Consider the following 16,705-nt stretch of genomic DNA (forward strand, 5'->3'; position numbering starts at 1 on the left):
TTACCTCTTCCAACTCTCGCTTTAGATCCAATACTCCTATTTCTAACTCTTGCTTTGCCTTCTCGTCACTTTCTTTTTGTTTACTGAAGGCAAGTATCCATACAGCTTTAGCCCATTTTTTAAAATCATATATGCCCACCTATCATCATAAGCTTCAAAGGGGTCTGACTGATGGTCCTCCATTTGGAACCATTCCAAATTCCTTGGTAACTTCTTTGCTATGCATTTTTGAATTGCCGCTTCCATTTTCACATTTCCATTTTTATGATTCTGCTCAAACGTTGTCCTTTGACCTTCCTATTATATCTTCCACCTGTCCCTGCCCAGAAAACTATGTTCCTGTCTAAGCTTTAGCTTTCTACAAGGACACAATATTTTAACCCTTTCACTTTCTTTGTCTGACTATGTCAGTGTCCCAGCTGAAGTGCCAATAATGTAAGGAATTCCTTATTTCCTGTGATTCTTGGACACTGGACAAATAGTCACGCAAAGAAAGTTACACTCACTCACGGTAGTTTTGTTAATCAAAAGTAATTATTTAATGATGTTATCATTCATACGGTCATTCATGAAGCAAAATCAATCCATGCATACGACTTTCCTCTATAAAATCCTGCTATACACTTAATAATTCGCAACGTTATGATGTAATGACTTCACAATTCACACACATACCAGGCAAATCAATGATACATAATTAATACAACCTTTAAACTAAGGATTTTGCTCATCGGGTCTGAAGGTTGATCAGCTCTTCAATCCTCGAGATCCTCTTCTTCTTGCATGATGTTCAACTGCAGTCTGCATTCCTTGTGACTGCCGGGTGGTGAAGAGGCTGTCCTTCTCTCAGTCTTCTTTTTATATTGTTTTTTTACCAACAGGACTTAGGATTAGGGAGTGTCATTCTTTCTGTTCAATTGCCATGCCTCAATCATTAACATACCTCAATGATTGACAGTTTAGACTTTGATCATGTGACTGGAGACCCTTTTGACATAGAAAAGACCATGTGCTCGAACCATGGAATGCAAAAGGCCCCTTTACTATCTCCGTTTATGGCCTTTCATGTAGAGATAGCCCCTTTAATGCCTATAAACAGACATCCTTAATGGTCCTGATGTCTCCAATTTTGATTCTTTCACTGGTTTCAAACCCATTTCTTACACCAATTGACCATATGCTGGATGCAATAGTATTTGATGATTCACAACTCCCAGCTCTTTGAACAGACTATCAGATAGGAATAAAGAGCCAGTGCCTTTTCACACCTATCATTGCGTTCCTGATCCAAAGCCTTTGATGTATGTCCTTGTTGCCTTTTCTTACATTATGTCCTGCTGTGTTGAAAAGTGTGTGTTTTGAAAGCCTGACAACGTTTTAAGGTCAATATGATCCATCTCGCTTATTTATTTAATAATCTAGATATCTATCCGCAGTACAAGTCCTCGATCCCGAAAATGCCATCAGCGTCATTGAGGGAAAACAGGATTTGCAAGAACACAGTTTACTACAGTACTGCATTTGCAGGTTTTCAAATGTCTTTGTTTAAAAGGGATACAGTTAAACTTTTCCTTCAAATGTCTTTTGTTAAAGAGGTTTTGAACCCCACACTCCTAACATAGAATCATAGAATGGTTACAGCACAGAAGGAAGCCATTCGGCCCATCAAGTCCATGCCAGCATTTTGTAAGAACAATCCAGTTAGTCCCATTCCCCCACTCTTTCCCCGTAGTCCTGTAAATTTTTTCCCTTCAAGTATTTATCCAATTCCCCTTTGAAGGCCATGATTCAATCTGCTCCCACTGCCCTTTCAGGCAGCACATTCCTGATCATAACCACTCGCTGCGTAAAAAAGTTTTTCCTCACGTCACCTTTGGTTCTTTTGCCAATCACCTTAAATCTGTGTCCTCTGGTTCTCGACCCTTCCGCTAATGGGAACAGTATCTCTTTATTTACTTTATCTAAATCTTTTCTGCACCCTCTCCAATGCCTTCACATCCTTCCTAAAGTGCGGTGCCCAGAATTGGACACAATACTCCGGCTGTAGCCGAACCAGTTTTTTTTTTATAATGAGCTGACGACATACAAAAGTGACGTATTTCCATTCCACAAACCTTCCTTCCTGTTGACACAATTTTTGCTCAAGCTTTTCTGACATCGACTGTTATAAAATGGTATGTCAACATTTCCCATTCAATTTTGCTATGTCAACGGTCATGGTGTAGTTGTCGGCTCTAGCCAATAGGTGGCTTTACGTGCAAATTTCTGAAGTCTCTCTCCCAATTCTGCTGCCATCTTGTACATATACATAAAAATAAACATATTCACCAACTGATCACAGATATTCCCATTGGACATTTTCCAGTTCTATATTAAAAACCAACTGAAGCTCTCCATTAGATTATTTGTAAACAAAAAGGAGTCACAACGACAGGTCTTCATTGGAAACTGCAGACATTTGGCTGTGTTGAGACTGCTGCAAGCAACATTGCACCTTGTGCTCGCTGACCTCCCGTTCTGGCAACGCCTCGATTTTAAAATTCTCAAAAGCAAAATACTGCGGATGCTGGAAATCTGAAATGAAAACAGAAAATGCTGGAGAAGCTCAGCGTCTGTGGAGGAAGAAACAGAGTTAATGTTTCAGGTCAATGACCTATTGTCAGAACTGGTTCAGACGTTAACTCTTTCTTTCTCCACAGATGCTGACTGACTTGCTGAGCTTTCTCCAGCATTTTGTTTTTATTTAAAATTCTCAATCCTTGTTTTCAAATCCCTCCACGGCCTCGCCACTCCCTATCACTGTAACCTCTCCTCCAGCCCTACAAACAGCCGAGATCTCTGCGCTGCTCCAATTCTGGCCTCTTGCTCATCCCCGATTTTCATCGAACCACCACTGGTGGCCGTGCCTTCAGCTGCCTATGCCCAAAGCTCTGGAATTCCCTCCCCCCCTCCCCCCCACACCTTGAAGTCGCCATTCCTTAAAATCTATCTCTTTGATCAAACTTTTGGTCACCTGTCGTCTTCAATGTAGCAGAGAGAGAGAGAGAGAGAGAGGAGACGTTCATTTATCATCCTGGGCTGGCTCCAAACCCAAGCACCAGAGGAAACATTTGGGTGTGTTTCAAAGCGATTTCCCTCTTTCCCTAAACCCCCCGCGCCACTCCCCCTCCCGCCTCCCGCGCCCCCCCCCCCCACTCCCTGCTCCCCTCCTCCCCGCCCCCTCCCCTCCCCCCTGCCCCCCTCCCACTCCCCCCCCCGCTCCCCTCCCCCACGCCTCCCGCCCCCTCCCCTTAGATTGGAGGCTTCAGTGAGTAAAGTCTTGCCAACAGAAAGTCCCTCCTCAGTATTTGTGCTTCCAAGGAAAGCCATCAAACATTTGTACCACTGGAATGGTGCCATTCAGATAAGACGGCAAACGACTGTTATGGACTTTGACACGTCTAATTAACCTTCTGGCTTCTAATTAATGAAGTGCACGTAATAGTAAACACAATTCGGTGTTCAACACTCACCCTAACCCTGCCTGTGAATGTGAGACCTGATAAGGGTGAGGACTTAAGCATGCAGTCAAGGCTGGCACAGGCCGCACCACTTACATTGTTTATGCTTATCCTGGGCAGCCACCTCTATCGGGCAAATGGCGCTAACCATTCGGCATCACCACTGAATCTAATTACAGACGTGCCACTTACAATACGTTGAGTGGGTCAACTAATTCAGGCAGTTCAATAAGCTTTTGGCACCTTGTTAAAGTGCGATTAACTACTTACCCGAGGAACTGAAAGCCTCTGAGCGCTGTCCACACCTTTTATCTGTTCTTAAAGCCCCAGGAACAGGTGATTCGGGGGGGAAAAATCAACGCGGCTTTAAAAAAAAAGTGTTTTTGTCTTCATTTTCTTTGAACACTTCTGTTTAATAGTTATAAAAATATTGGGGATGGGTTAAAATTTAAAAAAAGGGCTGTTCGATTGACAACTCAAAAATCATCCAATCAGGTAACGAAGAGTATGCTCACTTTTCGATTGGTAGGGGAAGGTGGCGTGGATGGACGTGTGGGGCGGTCAATCGCGAGAATGTGGGGGCGGGGCTGTTGGAGGCGAGAGGTCATGTGCGAAACCTCCAGGAATACGTCCAACCAGAGTTGGTAACCCCTGGATTCGCTAGTAAACTCACTTAGGATCAATCGGTTTGCAGATTCATTAAGCCGCCTGTAGAGAGAAAAGTATCAGGGCTAGTCTGGACAGACATGAACGGCAAAGAAACACTCCTTGTGTGCCTCAGAACAATTTTCCACAAGTAGAAATGTTGTTTTGTTTTTTTATATATATATTTATATATAATTTTACACACCCACGAAATGTAAACTGAGAATACAACCAACCAATGGAAATGGATGAGGGAGAATGAAGAAAGATGAAATTCCACAGATCTCTCCTCAAGAGCAAGGAACTATCAAACTGGCAGGCAGCAGGTAACAGCGAAGGATTCCCCAAAGCTTCCTCGTGTTCCTGCGTTTGCTCTTTCCCCACCGGCCCCCCACCCCTGCCCCCAACGGTCACATGGTTGCCTGACGAAGTTTGTACTCCGCTTGGAGGTGGTGTATAGAAGGGGGGCCGGAGAACGTAAGTAGAGGCGGGGGGAGGGGGGCTTTCTCTTTCCCAGCTCCTTCATGAGCAAGACAACAGTCCAAAGTTCTCTCCCCAATCCCCTCCCTCGGCCGCAGGTCACTGTAGTCATGATCGCAAGTTAGTTCATGGTGAAATCAAGGTCCACGATCTCCATGGGTTGAGGAGGAATGTGATGGATGGATGGAGGGAGGCAGGTGGGGGGTTGTGGGGAGCGGTGGGGGGGGGGGGGGGGGGGGAGGTCGACGGATCTGCTTCCAAACCAGATGTCTCGAAGGGGGAAAAGGATGAACACTGCATGCATCTCTCAGGCTATCCGCATCTTGGACCCTTGACGACCCAGGGGACTGACGGCCTCATTGGTGTACCCATCGAACCCGCTCTCGGAGCAAAGGGACCCGTCGTCGGAATTTGCCACTCCGTTATTGATTTCTGCAACACAAGACAACAGGAAGTTAAGCATTGGAACTGTCCAACCTGGCATTGGATGAAACCCGACAAGGATCTGATCGGACAATTCGCCCGTCAGTGTCCAGAGACAAGAACGAAAGAAAGTGGGAAAAAGGGAAAGTGGGAAAGAGAGGGGGAAAGAAAGAAGGAAAGAGAGACTTGCATTTATATAGTGCCTTTCACAACCTCAGGATGTCCCAAAGTGCTTCACACCCAATGAAGTAGTTTTGAAGTGTTGTCACTGTTGTAATGTAGGCAACGCGGCAGCCAATTTGCGCACAGCAAGGTCCCATAAACAGCAATGTCATAATGACCAGATAATCTGTTTTAGGGGTTGGTTAAGAGATAAATGTTGGCCAGGACACCGGGGAGAACTTCCCTGCTCTTCTTCAAAAAGTGCCATGGGATCATAGAAACATAGAAAATAGGAGCAAGAGTAGGCCATTCGGCCCTTCGGGCCTGCGCCGCCATTCAAAATGATCATGGCTGATCGTCTAACTCAGTAACCTGTTCCCGCTTTTTCCCCCATATCCCTTGATCCCTTTAGCATTAAGAAATATATCTGTCTCCTTCTTGAATACATCTAATGACTTGGCCTCCACTGCCTTCTGTGGTAGAGAATTCCACAGGTTCACCACCCTCTGAGTGAAGAAATTTCTCCTCATTTCGGTTCTAAATGGCATTCCCCGTATCCTGAGACTGTGACCCCTGGTTCTGGACTCCCCAGTCATCGGGAACATCCTCCCTGCATCTAGTCTGTCTAGTCCTGTTAGAATTTTGTATGTTTCGATGAGATCACCTCTCATTCTTCTAAACTCTAGTGAATATAGGCCTAGTCGACCCAACCTCTCCTCATACGTCAGTCCTGCCATCCCAGGAATCAGTCTGGTAAACCTTCGTTGCACTCCCTCCATGGCATAGACATCCTTCCTCAGATAAGGAGACCAAAACTGCACACGATCTTATACGTCCACTTGATAGGGCCTTGGTTTAATGTGTCATCTGAAAGACGGCACCTTCAACGGTGACCACAAAAGGACTTTGTTGACTGTAAAGCGCCTTGGGACATCCTGAGGTTTTGACAGCCGCTTTATAAATGCAAGTTCTTTCTTTAAATGGGATTAAATCATTCTCCTGACACACGGAGATACAGAATGTAGCGGTTAAAAGAATGTGAGAATGGAATGATAATTGCTGGACCCAGTGCCGAGGCATCTGGGAATCAGGAGGGTGTGGCGAAAAAGAAGAAATTTCATTCTATGATTCTAAGCAAAGGTGATCACCGACAGGCTCAGTCACCAATGTGTGGGGGATGCTTGGAGAGCAATAAACGGATCATAATACTAAAGAGCATGCTCAAGAAAGAGAGATGATTCACACGCCTGCTAACGCGATGACTTATTATCCATGCGTACTCATGCATTAACCCACGTAGTAATAACGTGCTTACATATTAACCTCACGCTCATCTTATGTAATTAACCATATAAAAGGTACTGCACACTTTAGGAACTCCTCCTAGTGTTGCATAAGGCTTACTTGAGTGGTGAGAGAACGTGGCTTGCAAACCCCCCGATGACTTCTCTGCTCATGAGTATTCTTGGTACCGATCTCATGAGCACTGCACGTAATAGGTTGTACCAGTGTGTTTATTAATAAAGATTATTAATCAGATGTCTGTCTATCTCTTGAGACCATGTGCCTGCATTATAAGGGAAGGATAGTGAATATCCTGAACCCTATAATAACAACTTGCATTTACATAGCACCTTTAATATAGTAAAAACATCCCAAGGCGCTTCACAGGAGCGATTATCAGACAAAATTTGACACCAAGCCACATAAGGAGATATTAGGACAGGTGACCAAAAGCTTAATCAAAGAGCTAGGTTTTAAGGACCGTCTTAAAGGAGGAGAGAGGTTTAGAGAGGGAATTCCAGAGCTTAGGGCCTGGCTACTGAAGGCATGGCCACCAATGGCGGAGCGATGCAAATTGGGGATGTGCAAGGGGCCAGAATTGGAGGAGCACAGAGATCTCGGAGGGTTGTAGGGCTGGAGGAGGTTACAGAGAGAGGGAGGGGGCGAGGCCATGGAGGGATCTGAAAACCTGGATGAGAATTTTAAAATCGAGGCATTGCCGGACCAGGAACCAATGTAGGACAGCGAGCACAGGGGGTGATGGGTGAACGGGGCTTGGTGCGCGATAGGAAATGGGCTACGGGCAGCACAGTTTGGATGAGTTCAAATGTTCGGAGGGTGCAAGGTAGAACACAGTAGAATATACGTCCGCTTTCCCAACGGAGCCAGTAAAGGAAAGCAGGAAGGTCAGATTCCGTGCTGAGTTTGCCAATTTCAATCACAGCTGAAATTAGGGAGTTGAAATTGACCTCAGCGCCCCCCCGCCTGGCCACCTCTACCCCTCCCCAATGTAAGAAAAGGGTCGTTCTCCTGATCACCATCTAGTGACTCCTACTTGAAGCGCTGGTGTGGGGATGTCGGGTGAGGGTAGGGTCTGGGTCAGCTGTGGTGGGAACTCCCCCCCCACCTCCCGCCCCACCAACACGCCCCCCTGCCCCATGGTGAAATATCTGCCGATACTCACCATCATGGTCAACACATGAATAATGGTGCCCGTGGAAATGTACCCCAGCGAGGGAGTCAACATCTTCAGGAGAGGAAGGGAGAAAATGAGACAGATAAATAAATGTACATGTAATGTTTCTCCCGAACTTGCTCCTCCCTATCTCTGGATCCTCCTCCAGTCTTACAACCTTCCGAGAACTCTTGTGTTCCTCCAACTCTTGGCCTCTTGTGCATCCCCCTAATTCCTTCGCCCCACCATTGGTGGCCGTGCCTTCAGCTGCCTCGGCCCTAAGCCCTGGAATTCCCTCCCTAAACCTCTCCGCCTCTGTCTCCTCCTTTAAGACCTTCCTTAAAACCTACCTCTTTGACCAAGCTTTTAATCACCTGTCCTAATATCTCCTTCTGTGGCTCGGTGTCAATTTTTGTCTGATTACGCCCCTGTGAAGCGGCTTGGGACGATTTACTGCCTTAAAGGTGCTATATAAATGTAAGTTGCTGGTAGTGTTTTATTCTATAAAGTATGGAACTTAATAGTGCATCATTATGAAGTGTATATTATAATAAATCGGATTGGTGTATGGTACAGATTGGTATAATTTACAGGTTGTAGTATGTGGGAGGAACGTCGGCCAGGACACTGGGAAAACTGTTCTCCGAATAGTACCACTGGATCTTTAGGCTCCATCTGACCAAGCTCTCCAACGTCGCATCCAAAGGATGGCACCTCCGATAATCGAGGAACTCCCTCGGTACTGAAGTGTCAGTCTCAACTGCAGGCCAAGTCCTGGTGTAAGACTCAAGCCCATAACCTTTCTGAGCCAGAGGGGGAGAAGTGCCACCAACGGAGCCAAGCTGACACTTCAATTAGGTAACAAGAGTGCCATCAGGAAAAAGGCATCCAGGTAAATTCTGCTCTTAGATCCAGAGAGCCTGCGCACGGTCATAATGGTGGCAGTCCTTACGGTGGCTCCTTAGCGCAGGTGAAACTGCACCATGGGATTTTACTATGCCTAGGTAGCAAGCGCCAGTCAATTTAACCTGGAGATACCATGCTGCTTACATCGAGTTACATTGAAACTGCAGCACAGAAACAGGCCATTCGGCCCAACTGGTCTACGCTCCTCCCTCTTTACTTCAAGTAACCCTATCAGCATATCCTTCCATTCCTTTCTCCCTGATGTACTTATCTAGCTTCCCCTTAAATGCACCTATGCTATTTGCCTCAACTACTCCTTGTGGCAGCGAGTTCCACATTCTTACCAGTCTTTGGGTAAAGAAGTTTCTCTTGAATCCCTTATTGGATTTATTAGCGACAATTTTATATTTACAACCTCTAGTTTTGGACTCACGATTTTCAAAATAAAAAATGGGTGGGTTGGGGGCGGGCAGGCATTGAAAATTGCCACCATTTCAGACACGCCTCCAACCTGCCCATCTCCGGTTTTCACGGGGGCGGGTGGCCAATCTGCTCCCAGGAGGCGGGTCGGGCTGGGCCGTAAAACCTTTCAAGGAGGCTTCAGGCCTGCATTTTTCACTGATTCCCGATCCCAGGCCTTCCGTTTTACACCTCGTGAAAGGAGGCGAGAAGGCCCGAGACTAACAGCTAGGTGCCTAGAAAGACACAGCTTGTGGGCCCGGAGGAGCAGGAGTGCTTCCCCCAGGCCCAACAAGCCTACCTGCACCGACCCCCCAGCGATTGCAGACATCCGACCCCCCGATCGCGGACACCGCCCCCCCCCCCCGCAACCCGATCCTCCCCCTCCGACCTCGACCCTCCCCCTCAACGATCGCGGATCTCCGCAATGACCACTGATCCTGCCCCCCACCCCCATGACTGACCCCCGATCCCATCCCCCATTACTCGCAACCTCCGTGCCCACCTATGCCCCTTTCCCAACCGTGCTCCCCCCGCCCATCCATACAAATAAAGACTTACCAGCAGACTTACCTGAAGAGGTCCTTTCCCTGGCAGATCTCCCGTTCGACTGAGACCAGCCAGTCAGTCGGACGGGAAACCGACAGAAAAGAAAATATAAGATGTCCTTATGTCAAAATCGTAAGGACATCCGGGAAACCCGTATCAATGGGTTTCCCAACCTCAAATTGACTCGCCCGCCTCCTTCCCAGCTCCTTTATAAAATTGAGCCCATTTGTGTTTACTGCGCCCCTATTAAACCCTATCATTATCTTAAAGACCTCTATCAGGTCACCCCTCAGCCTTTCTTCATAAGGATATCTTCATGCAGTTTTACGAGCAGCCAGGCTTGCATTTACTGTAGCCCATTTCCTTCCTTGCGAGCAAGCTGTGTGAGGTTTTTTTTATTCGTTAATGGGATGTGGCCATCGCTGGCGAGGCCGGCATTTATCGCCCATCCCTAATTTCTCTTGAGAAGGTGGTAATGAGCCACCTTGAACCGCTACAGTCCGTGTGGTGACTGTTATCCCACAGCGCTGTTAGGAAGGGAATTCCAGGATTTTGACCCAGCGACCATGAAGGAACGGTGATATATTTCCAAGTCGGGACGGTGTGTGACTTGGAGGGGAACGTGCAGGTGGTTTGTTCCCATGTGCCTGCTGCCCTTGTCCTTCTAGATGGTAGAGGTCACGGGTTTGGGAGGTGCTGTCGAAGAAGCCTTGGCGAGTTGCTGCAGTGCATCCTGTAGATGGTACACACTGCAGCCACAGTGCGCCGGTGGTGAAGGGAGTGAATGTTTAGGGTGGTGGATGGGGTGCCAATCAACCGGGCTGCTTTGTCCTGGATGGTGTCGAGCTTCTTGAGTGTTGTTGGAGCTGCACTCATCCAGGCAAGTGGAGAGTATTCCATCACACTCTTGACTTGTGCCTTGTAGATGGTGGAAAGGCTTTGGGGAGTCAGGAGGTGAGTTACTTGCTGCAGAATACTCAGCCTCTGACCTGCTCTTGTAGCCACAGTATTTATATGGCTGGTCCAATTAAGTTTCTGGTCAATGGTGACCCCCAGGATGTTGATGGTGCGGGATTCAGCGATGGTAATGTCGTTGAATATCAAGGGGAGGTGGCTAGACTCTCTCTTGTTGGAGATGGTCATTGGCTGGTGTAAATGTTACTTGCCATGAATGTTACTTGCCACTTATGAGCCCAAGTCTGGATATTGCCGAGGTCTTGCTGCATGCGGGCACAGACTGTTTCATTATTTGAGGGGTTGCGAATGGAACTGAACACTGTGCAATCATCAGCGAACATCCCCATTTCTGACCTTATGATGGAGGGAAGGTCATTGATGAAGCAGCTGAAGATGGTTGGGCCTTGCACACTGCCCTGAGGAACTCCTGCAGCAATGTCCTGGGGCTGAGATGATTGGCCTCCAACAACTGCTACCATCTTCCTTTGGCTTCAGCCACTGGAGAGTTTTCCCCCTGATTCCCATTGACTTCAATTTTACTGAGTTGTCGCCTGTTAACTGTCCATTTCCCTCCCCCTCCCCCCCCCCCCCCCCCCCATCCCCAAACTCAGAAATCCATCTCATGACCATGGAACCGTCATTCTCACCTTGATGACCTAAAGATGCACGCAGGGCTGCACCGTACCTGCAAAGATGAGCTTCTCTTTCATTATGTTGACATCCCGGCTCGATCTGCGGACTGCTGCACTCAACATAATCTGTTCCGGGTTATAGGTCCGCATGCTACCAAGTCGCCATCTGCAACGAGGAACAAAACATTTTTAAAAACGCCTTCCTTTTTTTTTTAGAAACAAGAAATCTGATTGCCCACCTCAATCAAAGGCTTCATTTAGGCCCCTCTGTGAGCAGTTGCTTGGGAGGAGGGCGTGAGGGGAAGGGAGGGGAGGGGAGGGGAGGGAAAGGGGAGGGGAAGGGAGGGGAGGGAAAGGGGAGGGGAAGGGGAGGGGAAGGAAAGGGGAGGGGAAGGGGAGGGGAAGGGAGGGGAGGGGAGGGGAGGGAAAGGGAAAGGGAAGGAAAGGGAGGGGAGGAGAGAGGAGGGAAAGGGAAAGTGAAGGAAGGGGAGGGGAGGAGAGAGGAGGAGAGGGGGAGGGAAAGGGAAGGAAGAGGGGACATAGGAGGAGGAGGGAGGAGGGGGAAGGGGAGAGAAGGGGAGAGGAGTGGGGAGAGGAGAGGTGCTTGGATTTTTCGCCTCTTTCTCTCCCTTTAGACACCGTACTTGCCTTAGCGCAGCCTCCAGACAGCCTGACTGAAATCAAGAAATTGCCGTATCATCGTTACAGGAGATGTCTCGTTTTCCTAATCCAGTAGGGAAAGCTGACGCCTATCATCCCACTAGGTCTCATCCAAACCCCCCAAAAATGTCAGAAACGCTATTAATCGAAGCAAAAATTATCTCAGGACAGAAAATGTAAATATCCCACTTTTAAGAAATGGTGTAGCACCAGGGGCTTGACCATACGTTACTGTGAAGGAATTGGGACATGGGGGGGGGGGGGGGGGGGAAATAAAGTGCATTCAGTGGGGACAAACTCACACAGGCAAGCCATGCACCAGTGGGCTTCTCTCCGTGTGCACGCGTGACTTTTCCCGTCATTCATTGGGATCATGAGTCCAACGGACTTTGAGGCTCATTGTGAGTGCACCGCAGGCTTCCTCCAGTCTCTGAAAACCGACTGTGTGACAGCTAAACGGTAACCTGCTTCACCTCGTCAATCTTCCCACCATTCAATTTTCGTAATTTAACCCTGTTACTGGGTTAAATTACGAGGACAGGTTGCATAGACTGGGTTTGTATTCCCTCGAGTGTGGAAGATTAAGGGGTGATCTAATTGAGGTGTTTGTGATTAAAGGATTTGATAGGGTAGAGAGAGAGAGAAACTATTTCCTCTGGTGGGGGAGGGAGTCCAGAACAAGGGGGTATAACCTTAAAATTAGAGCCAGGCCGTTCAGGGGTGAAGTCAGGAAGCACTTCTTCACACAAAGGGGAGTGGAAATCTGGAATTCTCTCCCCCAAAAAGCTGTTGAGGCTGGGGGTCAATTGAAAATTTCAAAACAGAGAATGATTTGTTCGGCAAAGGTATTACGAGTTACGGAACCAAGGCGGGTAGATGGAGTTGAGATACAGATCAGCCATGATCTAATTGAATGGCGGAACAGGTTCGAGGGGCTGAATGGCCTCCTCCTGATCCTATGTACCTATGTTCACACATCAGTGACAATAGCTCAGAGTCAGCACAGGCACCCGAACAAGATTTGCAGCAACCTTTCGTGTGTTGACGCCAAGTACCGATGGTAAGGAAAGGGAACCCGGGAGACTTTACAAGAGGCCAAAGTGTTTGGGCAGTCCCTGCGGGGTCAGTCAGGCAGGAGATTCTGGTCCCCAGTGATTAATTCCTGGAGACTCCAGGACAAAGATTAATCTCGCAGGACACGACTGCAAGCAACACAGGAGAAAAATCATAGGGAAGTTAAAAAAAAAAGTTTTTTCTCGATCTTCTTTGCACACTTTTTTGGTTATTAATTATGAAAATATTGGAGGTGGGTAGAAAGGCTGTTTTGACTGACAGTTAAGAATCGTCCAATCAGGTAACAAAGAGTCTGTTCACTTTCCAATTGGCCGCGGGGAAGGCGGGGCGCCGTGAGGATGGACCAATGGCAGGAGCGTGGGGGCGGGGCAGTTGGAGGTGGGCGGTCAGGTGATGAAACCTCCTGGAATACGCCCAAGCAGAGTTGGCATCCCCGAGCCTCAGCCTTGGTTGCTCAGCAACTGGCTGCGGCTTTGCTCTCCTCCCCGGTGAGGAGACAGTGGGCCACATTCCAAAGAACGTGATGCAAATTCATAGCTCTTCCTGGGAATTTAGTTTCATCGGAGGTGGCAGAGGGAAGCAAATAAAGGTCAAGGCTCAAAGGCCTACACTCACTGGGGAGCTCCGGGGGGGCCGACCCGGGGGAGCTCCGGAGGCAGCGGGGGGCCGACCGGTGTAACTTGTGAAAACAGTTGGTGGAATAGAGAAAAAAAAACAAGGAGCGATGTCATAGAACAGGTAGGTGATTGGCTGGTAAGTTTTACAGCCTCTTTTTTCCCCTCTGAGTTAGGGAAGTGGGTGAAATTAAATTAAAAGCTGGGAGCGTAAAATTGTTGTTAATTTATTAAATTTAATAACTTGATCTAGTTTATTAACTAGACTAATAAAACTAAATAAACAGGGGAAGGAATTGATTGGCTGGTAGCTGGTGAGTGTTTCTTTTTCTGTTGAGTTTTTTAAGGCTTAATTTATTTTTGATAAGGTTAGTGAACAATCTAATAAATCAAGGCGTGGCAGGGCAGCTCACACCAGTGGGATGCACATCTTGTGCCATGTGGGAACTCCAGCATGCTTCCCCTGACATGGACAACCACAAGTGCAGGAAGTGTTGACAGCTGGGGGAACTCGAGCTCCGGATTTCGGAGCTTGAGCAACAGCTGGCGTCGCTACAGTACATCCACGAGGCTGAGAGCTACTTGGATAGCACGTTTTTGGAAGTGGTCACCCCACAGCTTAAGAGATTGCAGGGAGAGAGGGACTGGTAACCGCCAGACAGACAAGAAGGACCAGGCAGGTAGTGCAGGAGTCCCCTGAGTGCATCTCACTCTCTAACCAGTTCTGAATACTGGTGAGGGAGAGGGTTCCTCTGCGGAGTGCAGCCAGAGCCAAGTCCACAGCACCATGAATGGCTCAGCTGTACGGGAGTGGAAGAGAAATGTCAGGAGAGCAATCGTGATAAGGGACTCGATAGTTCTTTATTAATTCGTTCATGGGATGTGGGCGTCGCTGGCTAGGCCAGCATTTATTGCCCATCCCTAATTGCCCTTGAGAAGGTGGTGATGAGCCGCCTTCTTGAACCGCTGCAGTCCGTGTGGTGAAGGTTCTCCCACAGTGCTGCTAGGTAGGGAGTTCCAGGATTTTGACCCAAAGACAATGAAGGAACGGCGATATATTTCCAAGTCGGGATGGTGTGTGACTTGGAGGGGAACGTGCAGGTGGTGTTGTTCCCATGTACCTGCTGCCCTTGTCTTTCTAGGTGGTAGAGGTCGCGGGTTTGGGAGGTGCTGTCGAAGAAGCCTTGGCAAGTTGCTGCAGTGCATCCTGTGGATGGTACACACTGCAGCCACTGTGCGCCGGTGGTGAAGGGAGTGAATGTTTAGGGTGGTGGATGGGGTGCCAATCAAGCGGGCTGCTTTATCCTGGATGGTGTCGAGCTTCTTGAGTGTTGTTGGAGCTGCACTCATCCAGGCAAGTGGAGAGTATTCCATCACACTCCTGACTTGTGACTTGTAGATGTTGGAAAGGCTTTGGGGAGTCAGGAGGTGAGTCACTCGCCGCAGAATACCCAGCCTCTGACCTGTTCTTGTAGCCAGGTCAGAGGCTGGGTACAAGCTAAGTTTCTGGTCAATGGTGACCCCCCAGGATGTTGATGGAGGGGGATTCGGCGATGGTAATGCCGTTGAATGTCAAGGGGAGGTGGTTAGACTCTCTCTTGTTGGAGATGGTTGTTGCCTGGCACTTGTCTGGCGCGAACGTTAATTGCCACATATCAGCCCAAGCCTGGATGTTGTCCAGGTCTTGCTGCATGCGGGTACAGACTGCTTCATTATCTGAGGGGTTGCGAATGGAACTGAACACTGTGCAATCATCAGCGAACTTCCCCATTTCTGATTTTATGATGGAGGGAGGGTCATTGATGAAGCAGCTGAAGATGGTTGGGCCTAGGACACTGCTGCAGGAATTCCTCAGGGCAGTGTCCTGGGGTTGAGATGATTGGCCTCCAACAACCACTACCATCTTCCTTTGTGCTAGGTATGACTCCAGCCACTGGAGAATTTTCCCCCCGATTCCCATTGACTTCAATTTTACTTGGGCTCCTTGATGCCACACTCGGTCAAATGCTGCCTTGATGTCAAGGGCAGTCACTCTCACCTCACCTCTGGAATTCAGCTCTTTTGTCCATGTTTGGACCAAGGCTGTAATGAGGTCTGGAGCCGAGTGGTCCTGGCGGAACCCAAACTGAGCATCGGTGAGCAGGTTATTGGTGAGTAAGTGCCGCTTGATAGCACTGTCGACGACACCTTCCATCACTTTGCTGATGATTGAGAGTAGACTGATGGGGCGGTAATTGGCCGGATTGGATTTGTCCTGCTTTTTGTCGACGGGACATACCTGGGCAATTTTCCACATTGTTGGGTAGATGCCAGTGTTGTAGCTGTACTGAACAGTTTGGCTAGAGGCGCAGCTAGTTCTGGAGCACAAGTCTTCAGCACTACAGCCGGGATGTTGTCGGGGCCCATAGCCTTTGTTGTATCCAGTGCACTCAGCCGTTTCTTGAGTGAATCGAATTGGCTGATGACTGGCTTCTGTGATGGTGGGGATATCGGGAGGAGGCAGAGATGGATCATCCACTCGGCACTTCTGGCTGAAGATGGTTACAAACGCTTCAGCCTTGTCTTTTGCACTCACGTGCTGGACTCTGCCATCATTGAGGATGGGGATGTTCATGGAGCCTCCTCCTCCCGTTAGCTGTTTAATTGTCCACCACCATTCACGATTGGATGAGGCAGGACTGCAGAGCTTTGATCTGATCCGTTGGTTGTGGAATCGCTTAGCTCTGTCTATAGCATGTTGCTTCCGCTGTTTAGCATGCATGTAGTCCTGTGTTGTAGCTTCACCAGGTTGGCACCTCATTTTTAGGTACGCCTGGTGCTGCTCCTGGCATGCTCTTCTACACTCCTCATTCAACCAGGGTTGATCCCCTGGCTTGTTGGTAATGGTAGAGTGAGGAATATGCCGGGCCATGAGGTTACAGATTGTGCTGGAATACAATTCTGCTGCTGATGGCCCACAGCGCCTCATGGATGCCTAGTTTTGAGCTGCTAGATCTGTTTTGAATCTATCCATTTAGGACGGTGGTAGTGCCACACAACACGTTGGATGGTGTCCTCAGTGTGAAGACTGGACTTCATCTCCACAAGGACTGTGCGGTGGTCACTCCTACCAATACTGTCATGGACAGATGCATCTGCGACAGGTAGATTGGTGAGGACGAGGTCAAGTAAGTTTTTCCCTCGTGT

General features: G+C 48.4%; 1 protein-coding gene and 1 long non-coding RNA gene across 5 annotated transcripts in view; one reads left to right on the top strand and one right to left on the bottom strand.

The window, feature by feature from the left end:
• Window positions 1-4,303: 4,303 nt before the first annotated feature.
• Window positions 4,304-16,705, bottom strand: part of LOC137322695 (glycerophosphodiester phosphodiesterase domain-containing protein 5-like) — a 199,152-nt gene continuing 186,750 nt past the window's right edge. Inside the window, exons 15-18 of one of the 4 annotated variants that reach the window (XR_010963209.1) lie at window positions 11,225-11,337; window positions 7,678-7,740; window positions 6,615-6,777; window positions 4,967-5,057 (exon numbers count right to left, since the gene is read on the bottom strand). Coding sequence is in view for 3 of the 4 variants with exons in the window: in XM_067985639.1 (XP_067841740.1) it covers window positions 4,933-5,057; window positions 7,678-7,740; window positions 11,225-11,337 (301 nt within the window). In the remaining variant the exon portion in view is untranslated. Of the gene's footprint in view, window positions 5,058-6,614; window positions 6,778-7,677; window positions 7,741-11,186; window positions 11,338-16,705 lie in introns of all 4 variants that reach the window. The other 3 variants (XM_067985639.1, XM_067985640.1, XM_067985641.1) reach the window with 3 other exon arrangements.
• Window positions 13,300-16,705, top strand: part of LOC137322698 (uncharacterized) — a 13,531-nt gene continuing 10,125 nt past the window's right edge. The window contains exon 1 of the long non-coding RNA XR_010963211.1: window positions 13,300-13,643. This is a non-coding gene — a long non-coding RNA (uncharacterized lncRNA). The remainder of the gene's footprint in view (window positions 13,644-16,705) is intronic.

This window comes from Heptranchias perlo, chromosome 6, assembly GCF_035084215.1.
Source record: "Heptranchias perlo isolate sHepPer1 chromosome 6, sHepPer1.hap1, whole genome shotgun sequence".
In the NCBI taxonomy this organism is placed as follows: Eukaryota; Metazoa; Chordata; class Chondrichthyes; order Hexanchiformes; family Hexanchidae; genus Heptranchias; species Heptranchias perlo.